Source organism: Callorhinchus milii, unplaced genomic scaffold, assembly GCF_018977255.1.
Source record: "Callorhinchus milii isolate IMCB2004 unplaced genomic scaffold, IMCB_Cmil_1.0 Scaffold1, whole genome shotgun sequence".
Classification (NCBI taxonomy): Eukaryota; Metazoa; Chordata; class Chondrichthyes; order Chimaeriformes; family Callorhinchidae; genus Callorhinchus; species Callorhinchus milii.
Window position 1 is genome coordinate 89,955,464 of NW_024704742.1, and position 25,060 is coordinate 89,980,523.

The window sequence follows — 25,060 nt, forward strand, 5'->3', positions numbered from 1 at the left end:
ACAACTTGGCTGATGCTTCAAATATGGATAATATCACATCTTCTTGTAGTTTCACAAGTGTCAGAAATCACTCAGAATTAGACTTATTTGACCTGTGAATATTTTTAATTATGTTTATTGGGATAAAAAAAAGATGCTTAAAAACTCATTTGATATCGATCAAGCATGTTATCAATTCTATTATGAAACATCAATCTTTCGCCATTCCTATTAAAACCTGTAAATGGGACAGGCAAGAATAAATGCTTTTTTTTGCTCAGGATCATTTTTGGACCAATTTGAGCTTCTCCACTGTTTAACCAGACTGTGCTCGAAATAAGTTTCAAAGATATCAGCATTGAATAAACATCAGATAAAATGGTTAATCATATATTTCGCAATGCACCCTCCAGAGTGGTGAGAAACAATCACAGGCCTCTTCCTGAGTCACGCTTTTGTTGCAAAATGTATAGCGTTTGAAGGACAATAAATAGAGATGTAAATAAAACAGATGACAATGAACCTTGTGTGTGTTTACATTTTTATGGAACAGCTGTGTTTGCTTTTATGAGCCTTATATACAAATTACTTTAATGGATAAGATATGTTTCATAAATTTATGCTTTTAACACTCTTGGGACTCTGGCAACATTTTTGCACTCAAATGGAAAACAGTTTCAAATTGTTTAGAACTTTCTAAGGATGCAATGATCAGGCCTCTATTTTACAGTATTTCCATTACAAACATATGGGCATCCAGTTTGTTTTGAATGTTTGTAGAAAAATAAAGTGAATATTTATAATAATAATCTTTCAGACGTCTCAAATATACTGTAAAGTGGATTGACTATGTATTTTGTGGGTGAAAAGTAAGTGATTATTGCCCCCAGAAACGATTTGTCAATTGGCTAACAATCAGGTTCACGCTTACTGCTGGGTAAACAGAAGAGTGTGGAGTAAGGTAACTTGACGAAGGTTATGCCCTGCTTGGGAATGAAACCCGGGTCCCTTTGCTTTCGAGTGCTCTAACCAACACTCCCTCCGCTCAGCGGGCTCTGGCCTGCTTCACAGGCCCCGCCTGTTTACCCCACTATCGGCAGGCGGGCCTTCCTCCACTCTGCACCCACCCTCTGGAATTCCATCCCGTAGTCCCTCTGTCTCGCCGCCTCCCTCTCCACCTTCAAGATCCACCTCAAGACCCTCCTCTTCGACCGTGCTTTCGATCTCCCTGCTTCCCTCCCTGCCCTCCCCCGTTCCCCAACCCTCAGCTCGGGTCCGAAACTCTGTCTGTTCAGCGCCTTGGGACATCCTCCCGACGTGAAAGGCGCTATATAAATGTAATCTTGTTGTATTGGACTAGAGTTAAAAAGCCAATTCACCCTTTCAGTATTGGAAGAGTTAACCCCCCCACATTTGGATTAATTATTACACACATGGATTTAAAAGTAGAATGTGTTGGCTCAGAATTTGAAATAACTTTGGAATTATTTCTTCATTGAGAATCAACAGATGCTTCTATTTGATGCAACTCAGTATGAGACGAAATTCAGAAGATGTAAATACAAGACAGGGCAAACAGGAACAATGTCTCCATGGCATTGCAAGCAAGGAGTTGATTACCCTGTGCCAAACCTACGTTGAACAAGTTAACAGTAGGGAGGGATACCATGTGAAGGAGCTGTCAGCAGATTTGCAAACAACGTGCTCTGTAATATTCGCAGAGCAACACTCATGAATTACAGTGCAGTGGAACAAATAGATGTGTGAAGCAATTGTTAATCTGCAAATATTTCGAGGAAGATGCATTTAACCCTTCACCTACCAGGTCCAGGGAAACAGGAATCTCCCTGGGCCAGACGTTTCTAAAGTTCTCAATCCATACTAATTTTGCTAACAATTAATACAAATCAGTCTTTACTGGGTTCCAACTTGTGGGTTGTGTTAACAGACCATGTGCAAAATCCATAGGATGGTTTAAATCATGTGCAAAATGTAAACAAATTGTGATTCAGGTTAGTTACTTGGAAACACAAACACATGCCCTTAATTAAGTACTTAATACCAAATGTTATGTGAAGGATTTCAGTCTCTAGTATCTTTACACTGGTTGTTAATCATATCATTTATAGCGCTTGTAAGTCCCTCTATCTCTATATACACGCATTTGCATTAGTTCAATCCATGGATTTGGGGTGCAAAATAGACCTCCACTGTAATATTGAGAAATAATTAAGAATTGTGATGTATTAATTACAACTAGTGCTAATTACATCACAGGTCACGATTCTTCCCTCCTCTGAATTTTAAAATACAAAATAAACTTTTGAAACACTTTTGATATAAAATAATAAAACAATGATTGTTGATTTCCCTTTTATCTCCAACTTTTATTCCATGAATTCTAACTTAATCTATTCTAACCCTTTTTAAAAATAATCTTTTTTGAACCACTGAAGTGGAAAATGTGACTTATGATAACCGTTGATAATATCACCTTGTACTGAGTAGAAAATTTCACCTGGCTCTAAGTTACTCTCTTTATGTAGCATTTCAGAGACATTCAGAATGTAACAAATTCTTAAATTCAACCTTTACTTAGCTGGTCAGTAAGTTATTTTAAGAAACATAGAAAACCGACTTCAAATTCAAGACCGAATTCAACAATTTTCCACATTGTTTAATTTTCTAATATAGAGTAAATCTAAATCCAAATAAAATTGCTCCCCACGAGAATTTACTCAGTTGCCTTTACTTCTATCTTCCAAAAATTGATCTTCAACTTATTTGAAAGTATCTCCAAAATCTTTTCTTAATTAAATTAAAAAATATTAAGAATAAATTGTAAATACACATTACTGTCTGCAACAGGTGAAATACATTCACTAGGTAAGGTATGATAGGGCAAGGAAAACTAGATTATGCTTTGGTGTCTTAACTTATCTATAGTGCAGTAAGGGTTGATACCTTGGCATTCATCATGGAAAAGCAATAAAACAATTTTAAGAGCTCTCCCTGGAGTATTTTTTAAATAAAACTACCCAGTTCCCTATAATTTACTGCACACATTAGATTGATTATCAACCTGAAGTTCCAGAATGGTAACGATCTAAAGATTTCTTCAGTGGTCGTCACACCAGAGTGAATAGAGCAAAGCAGACAACGTATAGACAATGACAGACAATGACAACTGGGGGACAGTTCTCTGATGTTTTCTTTCACTTTTTAAAAACTTTTTGGGAAAGCTTCAATACACTACAGTACAGATGTAAGCCAATCCATCTGAAATTGATACACTAAGTTCGATAATGGTGCTGCTAGTGACCGAAGATGTGCTGAACAGCATACACAACAACTGTGCCTACATTGTACATTGTGGAGTGTAGTATAGCTGCGTAACAGCCTTGTGGGTTAAGGTAACATAGTGTATTCATATAGACCAGAAGGCTGCTAGTTTGATATCCAGTCTGTACTGAGTTGGTTGATCTCAGTTGGACAGCAATAAAGGTACAACAGTTGTCTTTATTGCTGTTAGGCTGAGGGAGAAGAAAATAGGCTAGAGTTCTCACTCCCTATCATTATCCTTTGATTCATTCAGGAAAGTGTCAGGTTCAGAAATACTCTGACTCAGCTACGATACCCTCTACAGTAGGATAGGATATTGATAGGAGAAATTCCACCTGGGTCTATAATTACTCTATTTCCTTAACAACAACAACAACAACAAGATTCCATTTATAAAGCGCCTTTCACGTCAGGAGGACATCCCAAGGCGCTGCACAGTTGGGTCATGACCCGAGCAGGGGGGAAATAGTCAGGGTGAGGGGAGGGAAGGGAGGGAGCGAGGAGGGGGAAATGGTGAGGGGAGGGAAGGGAGGGAGCGAGGAGGGGGGAAATGGTCAGGGTAAGGGGAGGGAAGGGAGGGAGCGAGGAGGGGGAAGAGAGTCGAGAGGGTCTCAGAATGTGCAGAATACAGTAAGTTGTTGAGTCCAGTCTAAGCTTTTAAGGCGATTTTCCATAATTGATAAAATAACTTACACAGAAAAAGGTTTCATTATTGAAGAATTTGCCAAATTCTGGATCACTGTCCTCATCTGACATACACACACCACACACATCTTTTGCAGCATAAATCTCTAGATTAAAAGTGGGAACCCAAGTCAGGAGCATTGATGCCAAATGTAGCATTGTGGCTGAGTTCAGTTAAACTCAGCACAGATTGGAATTTGAACCTGTGACATTGTGGTCTGCAGGGGAGAAATTCCACCTGGGTCTAGATTTACTCTATTTATTTAACATTTCAGAGTGTCTGGAAATAGGGAAATTCTTATATACAGCATTCATTTTGAAAAACAACTTCAATTCTTTTAAGGAATAAAGAAAACTGACTTCAAAGCTAATGTAAGACTGAATTCAACAACTCTGAACACTCTAAAATGCTACATAAATAGAGTAAGTCTAGATCCAGGTGGAATTTCTCCTCAATGTCCAAATGGTACAAAAGGCAATGCATTTCACCTACAGAGCAATGAGGAGCTTGTTGCAATGTGATTCAATAAAATATGTTTCCCATGTCGGACCAGCTTAAATCCAATTGGGAAATTACTTTTGCATGATTCTAGCACTTCATTAAACCTTTCTCACTCAGGTGAGTTGTTAGGTTTTTTTTATATATCAAGTCTTAATTACAGAGGCTGTTCCAACAGTGCACAGCCAGTCACCAACACAAACTGCCTGCAAAGTGAAAGGTATTTGAACCACATCTAAAGTTGTTAGATCCACATTGAACTAATTATGAAACTAATACCTTAGAAATATTGGGAGCAAAATTGAGTAAATTCAGTCAAATACCTCTGGCTCCCCACCCCCTCTGCTCCGGCTTCCACTCCATCTTCCTCACTTCTGCCTCACTTTCGACCCCATTTCTCCCTCGTCCCTCTCCTGCATGAAACCCACTACCGGCTTTGACTCCCACCCTCACACTGCTCCTAACCACCCATTTTCCCCTCTTCGTGTCCCATCCAATTCACCTTGTGAACCTCACCCTCTGCTCTGCTACAATAACCCTCCTCTCAAACCCACTCTCATCATGTCAAACCTGCTCCTCTCCAAAGTGCTGGAATGAATCATTGCTTCCTAGCTTTGTTCCTTCCTTTCGCAACACTACTTCCTTGAGCCCTTTCAATCTGCCCCAACCACAGCATTGTGGCTGCCCTGGTCAAAGGTACCAATGACATCCTTTCCATCTGTGACAAGGGCTTTCTCTGTCTTTTTGATCTCCTTGATCTTCCTGCCATCTTTGACATAGTCGACCGCTCCACCTTTGCTCCACTGTTTCTCCTTCTTGCTTTACCTCCATGATTCTGTCTTTTCCTGGTTGCAGCACTTCGGGATGTCCTCCTGACATGAAAGGTGCTATACAAATGGGATTTGTTGTTGTTTTTGTTCACTCTTATCTGTCCCACTTTGCCTCTTCCAATGGTTTCTCCCACCCACCCTCACACAGTCACATACAGCGTTCCCGAGGGCTCTATCCTTGGTCCTCTCATTTTTGCCATCTATATGCTCCCAGTTGGTAACATCAGTCATAGGCATATGGTACATTTCCACATTTATGTGCATGACACCTAACTTTATCTCTCTGCCTCTCCCCTTGATTCCAGAATGAATTTGGTTGTGACCAATTACCTGTCAGACATCAAGTCCTAGATGAGCTCTAACTTCCTCCAGTTGAATGTCAACAAAACTAGATCTTCCTGCTTGGCTCTTGCAAGTGTTTTCCCACCTCAGGCACCTCAGCATCAACCTGCAATATCCTATTTCATCTGTAATGTGTATATACGTGTGCAGGTATGAGTTTGTGCATACATGTGAAGATATAAATTAGAGTTTGGTGTAGTGGGTTAGATCACTGCCCTTTTCATGTGTCATGTGTATCTCAATCCCAACTAGGTTGACAGGGGCATTTCTTTCTGCTGGCTCCAAAACTTGTGTCTGAACTAAGACTCCTCAGATTTTTGATCCAGTTACTAATTGGCAGAGGTCCAGGGCACAAACTTGATCTGCCACTATGATGGTGATTTCATTCAGAGGTCAGAAGGATGCCTGGTGTGGACTGGTGCGTAGCAATCTTTTATCATTTGTGGTTGGTGCAAAAGAGAAAGTTTTACGCTGCATCTGATCTTTCCCTGCCTGACATCCTGTCATCTCTTATCTTGATCAGCGCTGAAATTCCCAAGACAATTGCATGCATAATTTAAATGATCATGAGCAATTACACAAATGCCTTTGGCAGAACACCTGAGCAGTACTGTAAATCCCTGTCAGTGAGCATTTGAAAGTTTCTGCTCTCTAACTGTGCATCAGGGCTTGGTGTACTGTCCTGGAGATCCTCCAATTGTTAATAGAGATTGGATGGTTCCGTGGGCATATGTTCTGTAGTTGTGTGCTATTTAAAAGAAGGATCAGACAAGATACCTGAAAGCTGTAAAACAGTAAGTTTTGCATCAGTCTTAAATCTTAAATATTAGGCACGAGGACTGGTTGCATTTTAAATATAAATAAAAGCAGGACAAAAATTAGCTGGAGAAGCCAAGAGAAACACAGAATCTAAGATTGGTACAGAAGATTGCAGAGAAAACAGATTTGTAGAGACAGCAGAGAGAGAGCTGGACAGGATTCATAACAATAGTATACAAAGGTTAAATGCCGTTTAACAGCCAAAGCCCCCAGCTCCACCCATGACTATTAGAATAGATGGATTCTCAAATCAGTGATGCTTTAACTTGTATATTCTAAATTAAATTTTGGGCGAGATTCCAGAGGATTGGAATGCAGCTATCAATCTTTTTTTTCTTAATGAAAGGGTTACGAGGCGTACACGAAGATTATAAACCTTGGATGCTGAAAAAATATCTTAATTTTGAAAGATTGTGTACATGACATGGAAATGGCATAATTTGGAAATGGCATAATAATAACTTGTTATAAGGGTCAGTCAGTCAAATTATGCCACTCCCAAGCATTCATTCGCACACTCTGTCAAAATCAAAATTTTTAAGAAAGGGAGGTCTTTTTTAAATATTGTTACTCATCCCACCATTGGAGATTGGGTTTTCCATCTTTTTTGTCCTCACTCTCTGGAATTCCATCACAGAGTCTCTCCGACTCACTCCTCCTTCACCATTTTCGAGGTCCATCTCAAGATACACATCTTTGACTGCACTTTGGGTGATCCTTCCCCACCCTATCACCCTCGGCTCCCACCCTCAGCTCAGGTTCCAAGCCAGGATTGTTAAGCACTTTTAAACTTCCTCCCGATGTGAAAGTCACTGTTTAAATGTAAATTTGTATTGTATTGTAAAGGGACAAGGATTTTTGAAGATATTGCTGACCTGGTATACAATTACACTACAGTTTGTATCATCTCCTCAGATTATCATAGAGTTGTTGACAATGTTCCACATTGGCAGCTGATGACTGAGGTAAAGATTCACTAATAGTCAGTAAAGTATAGCACTGGATCGATACAGCGTTAAAATTAAAAAAAGGGAAACGATTACAAGAGTAACCAGTACTCCTGTAGACTTTCGGGACTTGTAGGAGCAATCAAAGCACTTATTGAAGGCTTCAATCGGAAAATTATAGATTTAAAATGAAATCATGCAATTTTCCTACAAATGCACACTTGTACGCCATATAAACAGAAAATGTGCAGAGCATTGTAAACTAAAGCCAGAAAGTAAGAGTGCAATATAAAATATTAATTTACAAGACATTAAGACGGCTCATGGTTCAGCTTTAAAAGGGGCATCATCTGCGTAAAATAATTGTTTGGAAAACCTTTTTCTCCAATGTTTGACCAATGCAATAAAATGTTTGCAAGTAATGTAATGGTGACGAAAATGGTACTTGACTCACCTTCATTCTTAAAAAAAATGTCAAACAGTGTTTCATGAAAACAGGGAGCCTTCATAAATTCAATGCAATGGTAGAGTCAAAGGCAAGAATGAAGACAGTTTAATTTTAATACTAGATATAGTTTTTCCAGGTTTGTTTTAAGAATTTGAAGAGTTTTAAAAGTTTGTTTTAACCCAAGTTGCAGTTGGTTTTATAAACAGCCTCAGGATTGACTTTCTACTAAGTTTACCTGGCGTGAGGCGAATTAACAATAAAAATAAGCTTTGTATTTGATATGACGCCTTATCACTTCTTTAAGATGTATCAAATCGCTTCACAGGATTTTGCTGTGAAATGCAGTGACTGTCTACTTGTAGGCAAACCTGGCAGCTAATCTTAACACATCAATCTTACAATAATAATCTTTGCATTTGATATAGTGCCTTACCACATCTTCGTGACGTCTCAAAGCGCTTCACAGAATATACTGTAAAGTGAATTGACTGTATATTTTGTGGGTGAAACGCGGCAGCCAATTGCCCACAGCAGTGTCCCACGAACAGTAATGATTTGAAGTGACCAATTTATTATTTTAATTTTTAAAGGAATTATTATCTTCCGCAAAGATATTTGAAGTAAATGTCCAATTTATTTTGGGGATTAGTGGCCACGTGTTTTGAGACATCGTCCCAATGTGAAAGGTGCTATTTAAATGTAAATTGTACTAATACAATTGAATTATATTATAATCTCATTTAGAGTATTATGTACCTCTCCAAACTGATCTGACTGCGGATATGATGCAAGAACCTTTTGTTTTCTGGCTGGAAGGATACCTTTCAAAAGTCCGGTTTGAAACTCTTAAGCCATGCATGTTTTTCAAAGGACTAAAATGGGTTTCAACTCCTGTTCAAATTGTATTCCGCAGAGGTTACATTTACGGACTTGTTAATGCACCACAAGAGGGCACTAGAGTATTTTTGTTGCAGTCTCCTTCCTCATGTACTGTTGGCTGAACAATTGCTGAAACGGTTCATGTTCTATACTACTATTATATGCAAGGGAAACTGTCATAGGCAAAGAGCTTGGATGGTGTTATCTCTGAAGCTCCTGCCCAAAGCTTCTGTGACATAAACTGGGTTTATCCAGGGTATCCCTTGCATGTCATGCAGAATTACGAGATTTCAGCTCTGTTGAGATCTCAGGTCCAAGCTGAGGTCAGGCAACGCTGTGGGACATACATGTCATTCCCTGTAGTAAACTCTGTTTACATTGAGGCTATTATTGCTGTCAGCCACGCAGCAGTTACAGATGCAGACAAAGAATTCTGTCATATTCCTTAAACATATTGCCTATACAACCATAGATCTCCTGCACAAGGACACACTCCCACAGTCTCTCAGCCCCCGCTATCTTTCTGTTCTACTGCTCCAATGTTTGGCCCAGTTTTCATAGTAGTTTCCATCTGTTCTGATTACCTGCCCTTCATGATCACATGGTTCTGAATCTCCATCTCTCCTTTTTCCTCTCTGAGTATTAATTGTTTCCCTCTGGGGTCTATTACACGCCATGTGCAAACACATGTCTACAGTGGGAATTACAGTTGCCCTTAATTATGTAACTTACAACCACATTAAAATGGTTATTAATTATATAATAAAATCCCTTTCACCCCTTGTTAATTGCATAATTAGGAGCATTTGTAATTTCCTCAGTGCACATGTATATACACAAGGTTAACACAAGCCACAGAATAGATGCCACTGTCTGTTTTTTGTCCATTCTTGTCTATTTCTCTCAAATCAAGTGCCCCTTAGTTACTCGTGTTATCCTAAGAAAACTTTCTCTTCAACAGATGTCTCTTCTGATCCATTCTCTGGGAGTTGACGTCTAAGGTCAAGAATGACTGTATCAGTTCTTACAACATCAAGACCTAGTTAATGTTTTTTGGTGGACATTTGCCAACAAAATACACAATCAAATCACTTTACAGTAAATCCTATGAAGCGCTTTGTGATGTCTCGACAATGTAGTAAGACGCCATATCAAATGGAAGGATTATCATTATTATTACTGTCTTAGAAAGAGCTGGCTGTCCACCGGGGCTTGAAAACTGCCATTGTACTGATGGAAATCATCCAAGCCACCCATCACCACAACCACAAGATCATAAGATCGCAAGATTGGTTCAGAAGAAACCCCTTCGGCCCATTTGTTCTTATCCTTCCAGAATATCCATCCTACCATCTTCCCAACACAACATAAAGCCACTTTTTAAATGAATCCAGCATTCTGGTCTCAACTTCCCATTCTGCATACGTGTTCCAATCATTATTACTCTCTGGATAAATAATTATTTCCCGGTGTCTGTCCTGAAATTGGCCTTTGCAATTCTAAACCTATGTCCTCTTGTTTTGAGTAACCTAAAGTATTATTCTGTGTTTATTTTTTAATCTCATTTAAAATATTGTATTCTCATTTTCTCATTTAAAAATCCATAAACAACAACAATAACAAAGTTACATTTGTATAGCGCCTTTCACATCTTACAAAGCTGAAAAAGCCCCTGCTTGTGTGATTGTTCACAGCTCATTCCTCTAACACTGGGGATTATTCTCGTTACTCTTTTCTGCAAGTATCTCAGGCCAGAGCTAGCTCCTTACACCACAATGACGAGAACTGCATGCAGTACTCTAGGTTCGGACTGACCAGACACTATTTACCTTGAGTATGATGTCTGAAGATCTTCACGCAACTGATCTGGCAATCTTTCCAAACCAGTCATAACTTTTTCTTTTTCATTTGCTTTTTCTTCCCTTCTATTCTCCTCCCCACCCACCCCGTCCAACTCACTAAAGTTTGAAATTTATGCTAATTTGTCTGAAAATTAATAAAAATACTTCTCCTGGGTTTGGAACCAAATCAAATGCATAAGAGAGATAGGAGGTGGCAGATACAATTTGCTATTGGGATATTCTCTCACTAAATGTACAGGGTCTGCTGAGAATGGCTTAAAATAAGGATTCAAACTAAATTATCTGCAAAAATAAAAGAAAACATATGAAACAAATCACTTTCTATCCCTGCATCCCTGCTATCATGAGGAGAACATAGTGACAGAGAATGACAATCGTGGATAATCAAAATGACTCATCTAACACAGTAGGGAATCCCTAGCGATCTTCTGAGATTGGTGGTTGACTTGTATTTTGAGGCCAAATATAAGGTAATCCCTGGATCCCCATTGAAATGCACTCCACTGTATCTGACTGAGAAAACTTAAGGTTAACGCTGGGTGTGAAATGTAAGTAAATTTCTCATTCCCAACAATTTCCCCCCAATGATGACCCAAAGAAAAAAAATCCCTTGGAAGAAAAATGAAGTTAAACTATAAGATTCGGTTAGAGCCATAGCATTAGGTCTCTAGGTGACTGAATCATAAAGAGAGGCTAATGCAAGTTAAGTTGTTCTCAGAGCTAAGAGACCAGAAGAAACATATCATATGATTATTCGACCAGGAAGGGAATGGATACGGAGAAACTAATTTTTGTTGAAGTTAGAAGAGGATAAAGAAACAGTGGGGTAAAGGCAAGGGAACATGAGCTGCTCTGCCTTCCCTCTGCAACATCGCCAGGCTCCGCCACTGCCTCTCCCCTCGGGCCGCCAAAACCCTCATCCACGCATTTATCACATCTAGACTCGACTACACCAACACCCTGCTTGTCAGCCTTCCCAACTCTTCCCTCCACACGCTGGAGATCACCCAGAACTCTGCTGCTCATGTTCTCTCCCACACCAAACTCCGTGACCCTAACATCCCCACTGGCTTCCCATCCCCCAGAGGGTAGATTTGAAAATCCTTGTCCTTGCTTTCAAGGCCCTCCTTTGCCTCCTTCAAGGCACGTCAAGATTCTCTTCTTCAACCGCGCCTCCGGCCACCCTCCTACCCCTACCCTCCCTGCCCTTCACTCCTCCTGATCCCAACCCCTACTCTTGTCCAAATCCCTGACTGTCCAGCACTTTGGTACTTCCTCCTGAAGTGAAAGGCGTTATATAAATGTGATATTGTGTTGTAAGGGAACAATTCTCTAAATTTTAGAGTTGTTTCTAATGGGCTAAACCAGCACATGATTCCTGACAGGGATCAAAACAGTGTGGCAACAAGATGAGAGTTGAAAACAATTTGCTGCTTCACACTATTAGTGTTAATTCACTGAGTAGTTTGGAGACTCACTCGCTCTCCTCAGACACATTGCAAACATGGAACACCTTCTACTCTGGTCAGTCCTATTGCAGCCATAGAACAATTCATCCCTCTTTGTCATTCCCATAATAATAATAATTTTACCTTTGCCTATTTGCAAAGTCCAGGATGAAGCAATGAGTGGATTTGCGGCAACCATGGCAAGCAGCTGCAGGGAGGGAGGACTCAAAATGTCTCTTCCAAAGGACGGCACTTCCAATGGTTCAGTACACCCCCATCATTGCAATGGAGTATCAGTCGAGACTGGGAACTCACAGGTCCTGACACAGGGCTTGAACCCACCACCTACTGACTTAGAGGTGAGAGTGCTATCAACTGAGTCAGCCTGACACCCATAACAGGTGAGTTCAAGCTCCAAATTAGGACTCAGAATCGCATAGTCCAAGCTGACACTCCAATCCAGTGCTAGGGTTGTGTTGTATTATCGGAGGTGCCGTCAGTTGGATGAAATGTTAAACCGAGGTACTGTCTATCTATTCAGGTGTATGTTAAAGATGCCATGGCAGTATTCCAAAAGGGAGCTTTTCCCGTTGTTCTGGCCAATAAGCCCACAAATAAATTTGGTCATTCACTTCATGTCTGTTCGTGGGACATTGGAGTGCACTCCTGACTGCTTTCTTTCGCTCACGAAATATACAGTGAAGCGATTTGAGAAGTCTCAATCACGTGAAAGGCATTATATCAAATGCAAGGATTATTATTATTCATAATAATTAACTTGAAGATGCAGCACGGTGACGTGGCATGTTGGTACTCCAATATATTGTATGAAGGAGAGACAAAACATGNTTTTTTCAGGTTCCCTCCAATGGAGTTCTCAATCTTGAACTGTACTCTGTGGAGCGGTGCCGAGGAGAGCTCAAGCTCTCACTTTGTGAGGGAATGAAAACTAGAGAGCCAGCCAATACTAGGGTCACTCTGCCCCGCGACTTGAGTATTTGGCTACAAATTCAGAGATTGATTCAGGAGGCAAAAAAGAGAAGGGTAGTGTTACAAAACCAAATTAGCCGTGGCAACGTTATAGCTTTGCAACACAGTCCTTAGTAACTGGAGTAATGCAGATCATGGACAGTCTGGTCACAGCAACATTCTACCGAGGAGACCTGTCTTGTCTGATGTCAGACCAGCCAGCCTAGCTCAGTTGCAGGAATTAAGACAGACTAATGACTGGGAGCAGGGATTTTTCCCATCAGCTCCTTTTAACCCTGTAAGCCAAAGCCCTAATGGGTAGGGTGGTCCTAGTTGGGAAAGCAGCGGGAAAGCTTGCCAGACAGTGGTCTTAATGGTAAGCTATGCAGTGTTAGCCAGTTAGATTTCAGCAATACCCAACGTACACTGTAAGGTCCCCAAACCCTAGCTCTTACCAACCTGTGCCTAGTACTATCTAGAATTAGGTAAGCACGATGGATCCCTCCAAGGTTTGCATTCCATTCCAGCTCTGAAATAAGACACACTCAACAATGTGTAGTCAGACTCGGGCGAGAAAATAATTTAAAAAATTAATCCTTGCATTTGGTATAACACCTTTCACGTCAGAAGAATGTCTCAAAATGCTTCACAGGCTACAGTAAAGTATAGTGACTGTGAATTTTCAGGCGAATAAACTTGGTAAGCAAGCATGTGGCCTATGGTTTAGAGGGATGTTCTACAACTCAATTGGATGATCCGCACTTCAATCTAGTAAAGAAAATATGTTCCCAGTTACAGTCCTTACAAGTGTTGCTATCTGTTTTGCTCTGCCTCCTGAAGGAGTGACTCTTGCTGAGGCATGGTTGAGTCAAATTGCCATCCTTCAAGAATGTCACCTTTAATGCCTCCTTCTTTGCACTCTCACCTCTGATGTTGACCCCAAAATAAAAGAGTGGTTGAAGATAAACAGAGCTAGTCAGACAGTGGGTTTTGTAGTTTTACTTTCCGGGGGGGAAAGAGGCAGTCACCCCAACTGATCCTCTTGTCACTTGACCTCTTGACTGAATTTTTGTCTCTCTACCTAAAGAACACTAAGGCTGATTGTAACTCTCTTAACTCCACTCTGGTGAACTCAGGACATAGCAAACGAAAAATCTATTTCCCTTTTTTAAAAAAACAGCAGAGTTTGCTAAATCTCCCTTTATTATTGCCCTTTCTTTCGATTTAAAAACGTTGTTCAATAAAATGATAGTTTTTCACAGATGTCGGCTTAAATAAAGTGACAGTTCAGTTTCTCACGAGATATGAGGTTTGATCAACACATGTTTTGCATTATAACGGCTCATGAACACTCTTCATTTGAGCCACATACATCAGCCATTAAAAGTGATGAAATATGACTTGGTTCTCCAACTGGAATACACAGTGGTACTGGGAATAGGAGTGTCAAAGTGACTGATGACATGCAGGAACAGTGCTACGTGCCTGTGCTTTTGTTTGGTTGGGGAAAGGTGGAGAGAGGGTGAAAACACTTGCCATTCACAGGTGAGTTCCTCATGCTACATATTAGGGGTAGAAGGCATCCAGGGAGAAGACTGAAGGTGCAGTGAAAGAGGTATATGTTTAGGAAGTGGCTAGCTCAAACTTTGCTCTCTCTCGCTTTCTCTCTATGTTCATTATCTTATCTAATCCATTTGAAAGTCAAGTGAGGGAGTGCAAGCAGAGAGATTTAAGGAGATATTTTCAGAGCATGGGCAAGAACTGAAAACTTTGCACACAAAGTATACAGTCAATTCACTTTAAAGTATATTCTTTGAAGCACTTTGAGACATCTCAAAGACGTGATAAGGTGCTATATCAAATGCAAGGATTATTATTATTATAAGATGGCTCAAGACTCATCTAGTAACTGTAGGATTAAGCAAGCCTGAGTTATCAGAGCAATAAATGGGGAGCAATTCCACTCGAGTCTAGATTTACTGTATTTTCCCAGCATTTCAGAGTGGGCAGAAGTTAGGAAATTGTTGAATTCCATTTTAATTTTGAAGCCAAGTTTCTGCAGTTTTTAAAAGAGCTTATAGAAAATCAATTTCAAAATTAAGAATGTCAATTTATCAAATTCTGGGCACTCTGAAATGCTAAAAAAAACTAAAAAAAGTGCTAAAAAAAACTAAAAATTGCTAAATCTAGATCCAAGGTGGAGTTTCTTCATACTGGTACATATTATATGATTGAGTTCTCTTAAGGATGTTTGGAACTTTAAACAACGGATACTTTCTGGTCCATGTTTTCAAATGAGTTAAATTATTCTACAAGGTTTTCTAGTGAAATTATACAACCAACATGAGTCTGAGTAATGGGAACAAAAATGTAAAATGAGCACCACATGAAGACGCAGACAGACACAGCTAGATTTATACAAAGCTTGGAAAATTGGTTATTCCTGTTTATATTAAGTCACAGTGCCAATGAAATCGAAAGTACAGTGAACTACTATTGATATGATAATAACAATAATCCTTGCATTTTATCACATGCATTATCACGTCACTAAGCTGTCACAAAGCGCTTCACAGGATTTATTGTGAAGTGTAGTGACTGTGTATTTGAAGGCAAATGACAGAGTCACTTCATCTCACTATAAGTATATGAAGTATACAAATATGAATTAAATGGCTAAAAAAGTAAAGTTTTTCTGTACACTGGATTGACATGATTCTTTGGCTAAGGATCTAGATGGGGTCTTGCCAAACTCAAACACACAGCAGGAGATAATAGATTTATGAGTATAATTTAGTAATTGGACAAGACCAGAGTTTACTTCCCATCAAATGTGACACATCACCATTACATAATGTCCCTTTGTAACATATGATTTCTCACTGTCAGCAATGAATAGGCTGTGAGCTGTGATGCTAAATCCATCACCGGTGAAACTTCTTTTCTCACCATGGATTTCACTGCTCTGAAGATTCAAGCCAGATGATCCAGCTCTCCAGACGCCAAAAAGGCAAACATCTCCCACGTTTACAATTCAATTTGACAAGTTTCCAGTTGTCTCATCAATCAAGTAATCAGTACATATAGTACACATTATGTAATTGAGTCCGATCATGTATTAAGATCACTCCTCATGACATGTACTATTGTCATGAGAAAGCACCATCCATAAATCTTTGGAAATATTGTTTCCTTTGCATAAATGTAATAAAGATGTTCAGACAGTGACTTGCCCCCACTGTGATCAGAAACGACCCACATTAATTCAAAGAGCATCGTTACCGTCTCCTTGGCATCTAATAGTGATGTTGGCTCCCAGGATGGCCTTCACAGTAGTCCCCACGTCCACGCTGATAGACGTTGAATTAGTGTTCACCAAATCATGTTTGGATCCTCTTATTACTGGCTTCGCTGTATGAAGGAAAACAACTGGTTATTGAAATGCAACAGCTTAAGAACCAGGAAGGTTGAATTAAAATACTTGCTTCATTGAGCAGAAAAAAAACAAGAAGACATCTCACTTATTTTACTAAACAATCTTTTTTTAAAAAAAAATCAATAGTTGCAGATTTAGCCATTGCTTACTGCTTCCTTTGTGGTCTTGTGAATCCAACCATAAAAATATTTGCTAATGAGCTTTCATGTCCCAAATGGACACAGTTTGGCCAACAATGAAAAAATGTACCTCAAAGTGGTGATGGATATCAATGGAAAACATTCAAATGAATTCTTTATTACATTTTGAAGAAGAAAAGATAGATTTTGTTATGCAACACATTCTAACAACAGTACAGCCTTGTTACCATATGATTCACTATAAATTCAATTGTAACTTTGCAGACCCCGCTCATTGCAACTGGTCTGTCCACTTCCTGTATGATTGCTACATGCACATTAGCAGGAAGTGATGTTAACTGTGACCTAATGATTTGGATTTGGGGAATTTTACCTTCTTGTATTAAAAAACTCTGACTTCCAGGACATCAGGTGATCACCAATGTCAGTCCCCTCTTTGTGTCTGCACTCCCTACGTATCTGCTGATTGCGCATATGTGCAGTCAAACCCATTATCACTGTTCATTAAAATACAGGTTGGGGATTTTAGAATACAAACACTGCATTACAATACAGGGTAGCCTTGTTATAACATGGTCCAATAACTCAGTATAAATAAGGCACAAAAAGATGGCTGACTTCTGAGTCGTCAGGTCATCGTTGACATCACTTCCTGCATACGCCTTGATGTCCCTTCCTTTATGAAGTAATATTAGCAATGCTTCATGCAGATAGAGTGCAAGAGCAATATGCAGGAAGTGTGTCAGTAGCGACCCAACAACTCAGTAGCTGACCATTGTTTAGCGCAGAAAACTGGCAAGTCAGCCTCAGAAGCCAGAGGACACCAGCGCTGCAAGTGAGGATGCACTATAGAAAGGGGATGTGGCATTATAATAGGGTTGCACTGTAACTTATAATGATATCCATTGTATTATATGATAAAGGTAGATTTTATTATAAATGTACTCTTATACAATAGTAGCAAACCTGTGACAACAACTGTAGAGGACAGAGAATCTGAGCCACCAGGATTGGTGGCCTTGCACGTGTAGATTCCAGCATCGGACTCACTTGGCACAAGAATTTGTAGGGCCTGATCTGGAAGAAGTTTTATTCTGCAAACAAAAAAAAACAGTGAAAGTCCTAACTTGTCCTGTCTAAATCTACATCGGAGGCTTCAATAAATACAATCTGCGTATTGTTTAGTAGTGACGCATTGTTTTTGATATCCAAGGAAAAAAAGATGATTGTTTCTAAATTGACAGCATTTGTTTTACGATTGCCTAATGTTCTTTCCATGTCCCTTTCGATCTATTTTTATTTTATGTTACTGGTTCCCACATAACGTAACTGATCCTAATCTAGCTTCCCACTCTGAAAAATGGCTGACTTATCAGTCGTCAGATTGTTGGTTGATGTCATTGCCTGTATATGTTTTATTGTTAAATTTGGATACATTGGATAGCCTGAAACACATGAAAACCAAATTTATCTTTTGCTGCAGAGTAAAAATTTCCTTAAGCCAGCATAAGGCTGGAGGGACCCTTCATAGTGACAAAGCACATACATTTCTCCTAGAGAGATTACAGTCTTGTTTCTGCACTGAGCATCCTATACTGACCAGGTGCATTGTAATTTTGCCAGGAAAAGTCAATGCACAGTCTACTCTGCACAATTTTGAAAGCAGAGCAAGCTATAAACAAATGGATTTCTGAAAAGTGTGTTTACTAGTTGGATGCCCAGGTATTAAAGTAGTATCATAGACATGACTAGCTCAATGTTTGAAGAGGTTGCTAAAGAAGTATATTTCTCAGAGATCCCTGGACTCAGCAGTAAATTCACCTGCAGCATTGCAAGTCTTAGAGTATTGTATTAATTGCACACTGAAGAAAAAAACTTCAGTCTTATGACAATCGAAGAGGGGAGGTAACACGTACAGTTAATACAGTAATTTTATAGAACATAATACAAAACCATATTTAGAATATAATTCACTCCAGTTTACTTTTCAACAGAGGAAGCAAGTTACAGACAAAGTCAACTATTTTGACATGTTAAGAATATCTGAAGGAGTAGACCATTGATCCATTCCAGGCAACCCATCTAATTTCACTTGCAACGTTTTAATAGTTGTCATGAAACTGGTATCTGCCAGTGTCCTCAGAGGGTTTGAAGTTATAACATTGTTCCTCGATCTTGCTGGAAGCCACTTGCACTGGAATATTTGGATGTCTGTGTCACAACAACTGCTGGCTTTCATTATTCTCCATTTCACTTTGTTGAGCTGGGCTGACACTGAGCACTCCCAAGTGACAGGTCAAGCAAACCTGAATGGAATTTGTGCAATAGCAGAAAACAAAGTATACTTGAGTTCCAGAAATTCTCACTTCCTTGCGGTGATACCAGTATGGTCGGGAGGCAATTCTTTAACACGTCACTGATCTCCAATCCCTGAGTCTGACTGCTCTGTGGTACTTAAAAAACAATCGTCCCAGAACAAGGACTTGCCTCTGGCCATATACATTACTCTTTTCAGGATGCAAAGATCTAAGAGTTTGCGTAACTTGTTTCGAAAATCTTGCATGGAAATCCTAGCAAAGTGTATCGGTGAAATTTCTGTAACAAAACTGAAAAACTGGAACTGACATTTTCTGCCATCCTATCTCTAGTTGGTAAACCAATGCCTTATAATGTGGCCTACCAAATGTAAGGTTATGTAGAGGTAGGTTCTGGCTTTCATCATGTAGATTTATTTCGTTCATGCTTCTTCAAAGTACTGTGCTAGAAGCAACTTACTTAATAATAATAATAATAATCCTTGCATTTGATATAGCGCTTTTCATGTATTCTAGATGTCTCAAAGCACTTCACTGAATAGACTGTAAAGTGAACTGACTGTGTATTTGTGATGAAATGCGGCAGCCAACTGTGCACAGTAGTGTCCCACAAACAGTAGTGGATTGAAATGACCAATTTATTATTGNTTTTTTTCTACTTAGGAGCGTTTTCTACAAGAGTTTGTGTTCTTTGTGTAGAAATGCTCCAAGTTTAGGCTCTGTTGTTGGAAGGTTGGCAAGAAAGATGTAATTCAATTAAAACAAGTTAAAATAAAACCTCACGCAATGCACGCACCAAGCACAACCCTATGTCATGCAGTGCCCCAAATGGCAAAGACCATGGAGAGAAAACTATGGGGAATCACACTTATTTGGTGCTGGTCAATACAAAACCAACAAGGGAAAGTAAACGTTTTATGCTCTAGAGGTAGTTAGGTATAGCATTAGTCGGCCGTTGATTAGAATCTGAAACAGTACCAGAAGAGAAAGAATTTATGCCAAAAAGAAAATTGGAGCTGGTACCAGATATTACTACATGGTCCATTAACTCTAAATAAAGACCATTCAAATCTCAAGTTTCGCTCTTAAGAATAAAATCTTTATTTGCCAGTTGACAATGGTTTGCTGGAAATCTATTCGCTTGGTGGATCCATCACTGGTGGTTTAAGATGAGAAAAATAACTGAGTAATAAAACAGACACACGTACACTTTATAAATTTGTACCTAACATCTCTACAGTTCAATTCTTGAATTTGCTTCAATTGTCCTTAATGACTGTACCACATGGATAGGAAATGAAATGTTCAGCAGTATTTTAATTCTCAGCCAAATTACTGTGGCATCAGAGTTCTGCTGATTTGATTGTATTACTGTGTAATTATTCCATATACTTCAACACGAATATGTTATATTCTTCAGTTAATGAGCAGTGTTACTCGAATAAACATCATGAAAGCAGAGATGCTCTAAATAGTTAGGTTTGCTGGAAATCTATTAGCTTGGTGGATCCATCACCGGACACAAAGGCACCGAAAACAGAACTAGTAAAATAATTAAATAGTCCATTATTTTACTGATACTGTATTTAGAGCCTTTGTGTGAAGCAGTTTTCAATCCTTTGTTTGCACAATTCTCCAGTTAGTCGTAGGACATCATCTCCAGGCAAACTGCTGATGCTCCTCACCATCCACTTTTGTTGGACATGTTTTATCCTTGTCAATGTACAACCCCTAGTCATCACCAGGTTGCATCATGCGTAACATATAGCAAAGAGTTTGAACATCAGCAACCAACAGCATGAAATAAAAGTCTCCATATCCGTTTCAATAATCCAATTGTGCCCCCACAAGCTACCCTGATAGCTTATGTGCTTTATCTTTCGCAAGTGATAATAATAACGCTTGTCTATAACATCAAAACATCTCAATGCACTTCACAGATAATTGTTATCAAGTACATTTTATAGGGAAACATAGTAGACAAGGTTCCTCAACCATTCACCGGTGACCCGTCGGAAAATGCACACATGTGAACATGGAGTGAGGATAGGCTCTGGTTTGGCTATGAAGCTTCCATCTCTCCAGTGTTGGCAAGTCTGTAGCAATTCCCTGTCTAGACTCAAATATAAAGTGTAGACCAGGTGCCAGAGAATTGGTGGTGCCATGAAATCATTCCCCAGCAGGAACCAGCACCTTTTCGAGAGGAAATGAAAATTACGAGAGAAAATCAAAAACAAACCCGAGATTTTAATGATGATCTGGAAGATCTCTGGACTCCTTTAAGTTATGACATTCAAGTATCATGATGTTTTCCTTTTAAAAAAAATCTGTTTTAAATTTCAATGCAATTCTCCAACGTGAATAGCTGTATTATTATTATTGTACTGTTTTAATTTCCCCTGCGATAATATTTTGAACAGACCGGATGGCAATGCATAAATCTACTAATCGGAAAATAATGGGTTTTACAGTGGCAGGTATTAAACAAAAATCTAAGCAGTTATTTAGAACAGATCTTTCAACTAACTATAACCTCCTAAGGGGTTCACGGAAAAAAAGACAGGCAACTGGATGCTGTACAGGAAAGTGTGTAAACGTTATTTTCAAGGAGTTCCAAAATATGAGAAAGGTGAAAATACTCTGATTTATGCATGAATATCCTGGGCACATTTATTATATTTCAATTTGTCTGAAATCCTTGTTCGTGTAAAGACCAGGGAAGAATTTATATCCTTTGGGTATTGTTAGGTTGATGGAAAACAGCTGAAAAATCGAAACATCTGAATGACACGAATCATCCAATATTCTCTTAGTAATAAATAAAAGTCCAAAGGCTGCTTCAAATCAGAACGACCGGCAGAAAGGGTGAAGTAATTAATTGTGCATTCTGTATTTTGCCATTTCCTAACATTTAACAATCCGTCTAGAAATTTGTTCGGTTTCCGAAGCTCATCTAATCAGTTTGGCGCGGTTAAGGGATACATTTTTCACAATTTTCAGTTGTATTCTCAGCTGTACAAATGATACACTGTAGGTATAGGGCAGGGAAAGAGCAGTGGGCAGAAGAAGAGTGTGAATAGCCCACTGTGTAGGTTCCAAAAGCAAATAATGTTGATGCAGGTTTAGCTATTGACTGTACAACATTTACACTTGTTTTCATTCCGACACTGCTGTTAATTTCACAAGCCAGTAGAGGATGAACTAAAAGTGGTGAAATTTTAAAAAATTATCACTTTATTTCTGTAATGACCGCATTGTGCTAAAATGACTTTTAAACTAATCTACACTGTGCACATCAGAAACATCAACTGTTCCGAATCAGAATAATATCTTAATAACAGAATAATATGTAATATCTTCTCAAACACTCCCTCCCTCAGGCCAGTTCTTTCTCTGATATCTGACTGAATGAAGGGCAATGGGCCCCAAATCAGTTACCATAATAAATAAGTAAATGTCTGGGCCTGTTTTCCAAACCATAGATCGCTTTTAGGATCCTTTTAGAGTCCAATTTTGAGTCCAAGTTTCTTGACAGCCTCTCAGATCCTACTGTAGAATAATAATAATAATAATAATGATAATAATAATAATAATCTTTGCATTTGTTTTTAGCTACTTTCATGTTGGGAGGGTGTCCCAAAGTGCTTCACAGGATTTACTGTAAAGTGAAGTGACTGTTTATTTGTAGGTGAATGTGGCAGCCCAATTGTGCATAGCAATGGCCCACACACATCCATGAAATGAATGACCAATTTTATTTGGGGTACTGTTGACCAAGACATCTTGAGAAACTCCCTTCTCTTTTCAAATAGTGGTGTGGGATTTTTATTATCCAGTTAAGGCAGACAGATCCTTGTTTTTTAATATCTTAGGATGAGATCAAATGGGCAGAAAAGCCTTCTTCACCTGAATCTCTTGTGATTTTGTGATCCTGAGAGAAATGGAATGCAGGGCCTGGATTTCTACACAAGGAGAAAGAAAATTCAGGTTGAGGCTATTTTCAAGCAGGAGTTTAATGTTCCTATTAATTTTACTTTTCTTTTGGGGGGGTGGGCATCAGCCGCATGTCTGACACATACAGGAATTCATCACTATGTTTTAGAGCATCCAAACCAAGCTGAGAATTCCATGCATCCCACCTACACATGGAAATCCCAGAGATAAGTTTGTTGGCATGGAATGCGCACTCTCTCTCTGGAAGGATGCATCCTGCTTACCTAATTCCGGACATTATTAGGTGCAGGTTGGCAAGAGCCAAGGTTTGGATATCCCAGAATGTGTGTTGGGGTGCTGCTGGAGTCTAACCAGCTAAATCCGTATAGCTTGCCATTGATATCGCTGTCTGGTAAGCTTTCCTGCTGCTTATCCAGCTAGGACCACCCTACCCATTAGGTCTTTGTCTTGCAGGATTAACAGGAATTGAGTGGGATGACTCTCTATTAATTTAATAAATTCATCACTACTTAATATATTGTTTATAAGCACTTCACAAATTAAATTAGAATAATGTGAAGAAACATAATTCAAATGTAGAGTGAAATAAATGAGTTTGGAACTGAAGTGCATTTGGTTAATATGTTCACACAATAACAAGCACCACACAAATCATTATTTCCCAGTTATTTCTCAAGAAAAACTGCATTGCTCGTAGTTAAAAGTTAGGGGATATGTATAATTTCCTGCATATCTGACTTTCAAATAACCCTGAAATGCACCATGAGGGAACCAAAAAGACAAGGATATGGTCTCATTACTAGGTTAGGAGTGCCATATGAAAACCTGTACTTTATGGCCTGAATAGGCATATACAGTATATATATTTTTAAACATATAAAACTAGATATGGATGATAAATTTTCCAGCTCACTTAAATCAAACTTTGGAGCGTTAAAAGTAATATGTAACATCTGGGGGAGGGGGCAAGAGTGGCAGTAATTAATGCCAAAAGTTAGGAAAGGCCACTGCAGAATATAGAAGAAAGCAGGAATGAGAAAAGGCTGTCATACTCGTTTAACATTGAATAAAAACATAGATAAAAACATTGTTAGTAAGATGGGGGTGGCAGAACCAGCAATGAATGAAGGGGAGGCAGTGTGTGGGTGTTCCATGTTTTAATGCCATTTTTTACTTTCGGGCCTGAGAAACATCAGCGTGCCTTAACACTTTCCAATGCACTGTTGAATACGAATCCTAATGGATTTTTCTGCTCACTAACCTAGCAATACTGATGCTATTTGTTGCCTTCCTGACATGTTCCTAACTGAGATCAGCTTATTCAGCAAGGAATCAGAATTAAACTTGGGATCTTCCTTATGTATATGGCTTAGTGCCAGAGAAGGTGAATCTACCCATTGAGCTATTGTGGAGCTTACAGTCATTTTTAAACAAAGTATTTATGTGAATGGTTAGAAAAAAATACTATTTTGTAGGCAACAATATTTCACCAATTGATATTTCGACCATTACGAATGTGTGCATGTTTTTTTGCCAAGATGGCTACGAACAACAACAACAACTGGGATTTATATAGCGCCCTCCACACCGGAAGGTGTCTCAGAGCACTTCACAGTAACGGATCCCGGGGCCGAGCCAGTGGGAGGGGGGGAAGGTGACCAAAGGCGCGGTTGAAAAGAAAGGTCTTCAGCAGAGACCTGAAAATAGGATGAGAGCGGGCGAGGCGAAGGGAGTGAGGAAGGGAGTTCCAGAGCCTCGGGGCATAGTGGCTGAAGGCACGGCCGCCGCGGGTGGAGCGGAGAACTCAGGGGTCAAGGAGGAGGCCAGACCTGGAGGAATGAAGGCAACAGGCACTGTTTTGAGAAGAGAGGAGGTCAGAGAGGTAGGGGAGTGCAGAGGAGTGGAGGGATTTGAAGATAAGGGTGAGGATCTTGAAGTCAATCTTCTCTGGGACAGGCAGCCAGTGCAGTACCATTCACTCCACTTTAATTTTATCTACAATTTTACTCAATGATTTCTTTGTGAAAAAAAATACATTTGAATTCGCTTCTCGTGAAACAATAACACTGCAGTACAATTTAAATAGAGTTAGGGTTAAAAGTGAACTTTGGATGTCTTCCTGACGTGAAAGGTACTATACAAATGTAAGTTATTGTTCTTGTTAATT

General features: G+C 39.3%; 1 protein-coding gene across 1 annotated transcript in view; it reads right to left on the reverse strand.

Moving 5' to 3' along the window:
* LOC103178080 (ADAMTS-like protein 1) overlaps positions 1-25,060 on the reverse strand; it is a 162,562-nt gene that overhangs the window by 25,860 nt on the left and 111,642 nt on the right. The window contains exons 19-20 of the mRNA XM_007892594.2: positions 17,591-17,718; positions 16,331-16,459 (exon numbers count right to left, since the gene is read on the reverse strand). Coding sequence (XP_007890785.2) covers positions 16,331-16,459; positions 17,591-17,718 — 257 coding nt within the window. The remainder of the gene's footprint in view (positions 1-16,330; positions 16,460-17,590; positions 17,719-25,060) is intronic.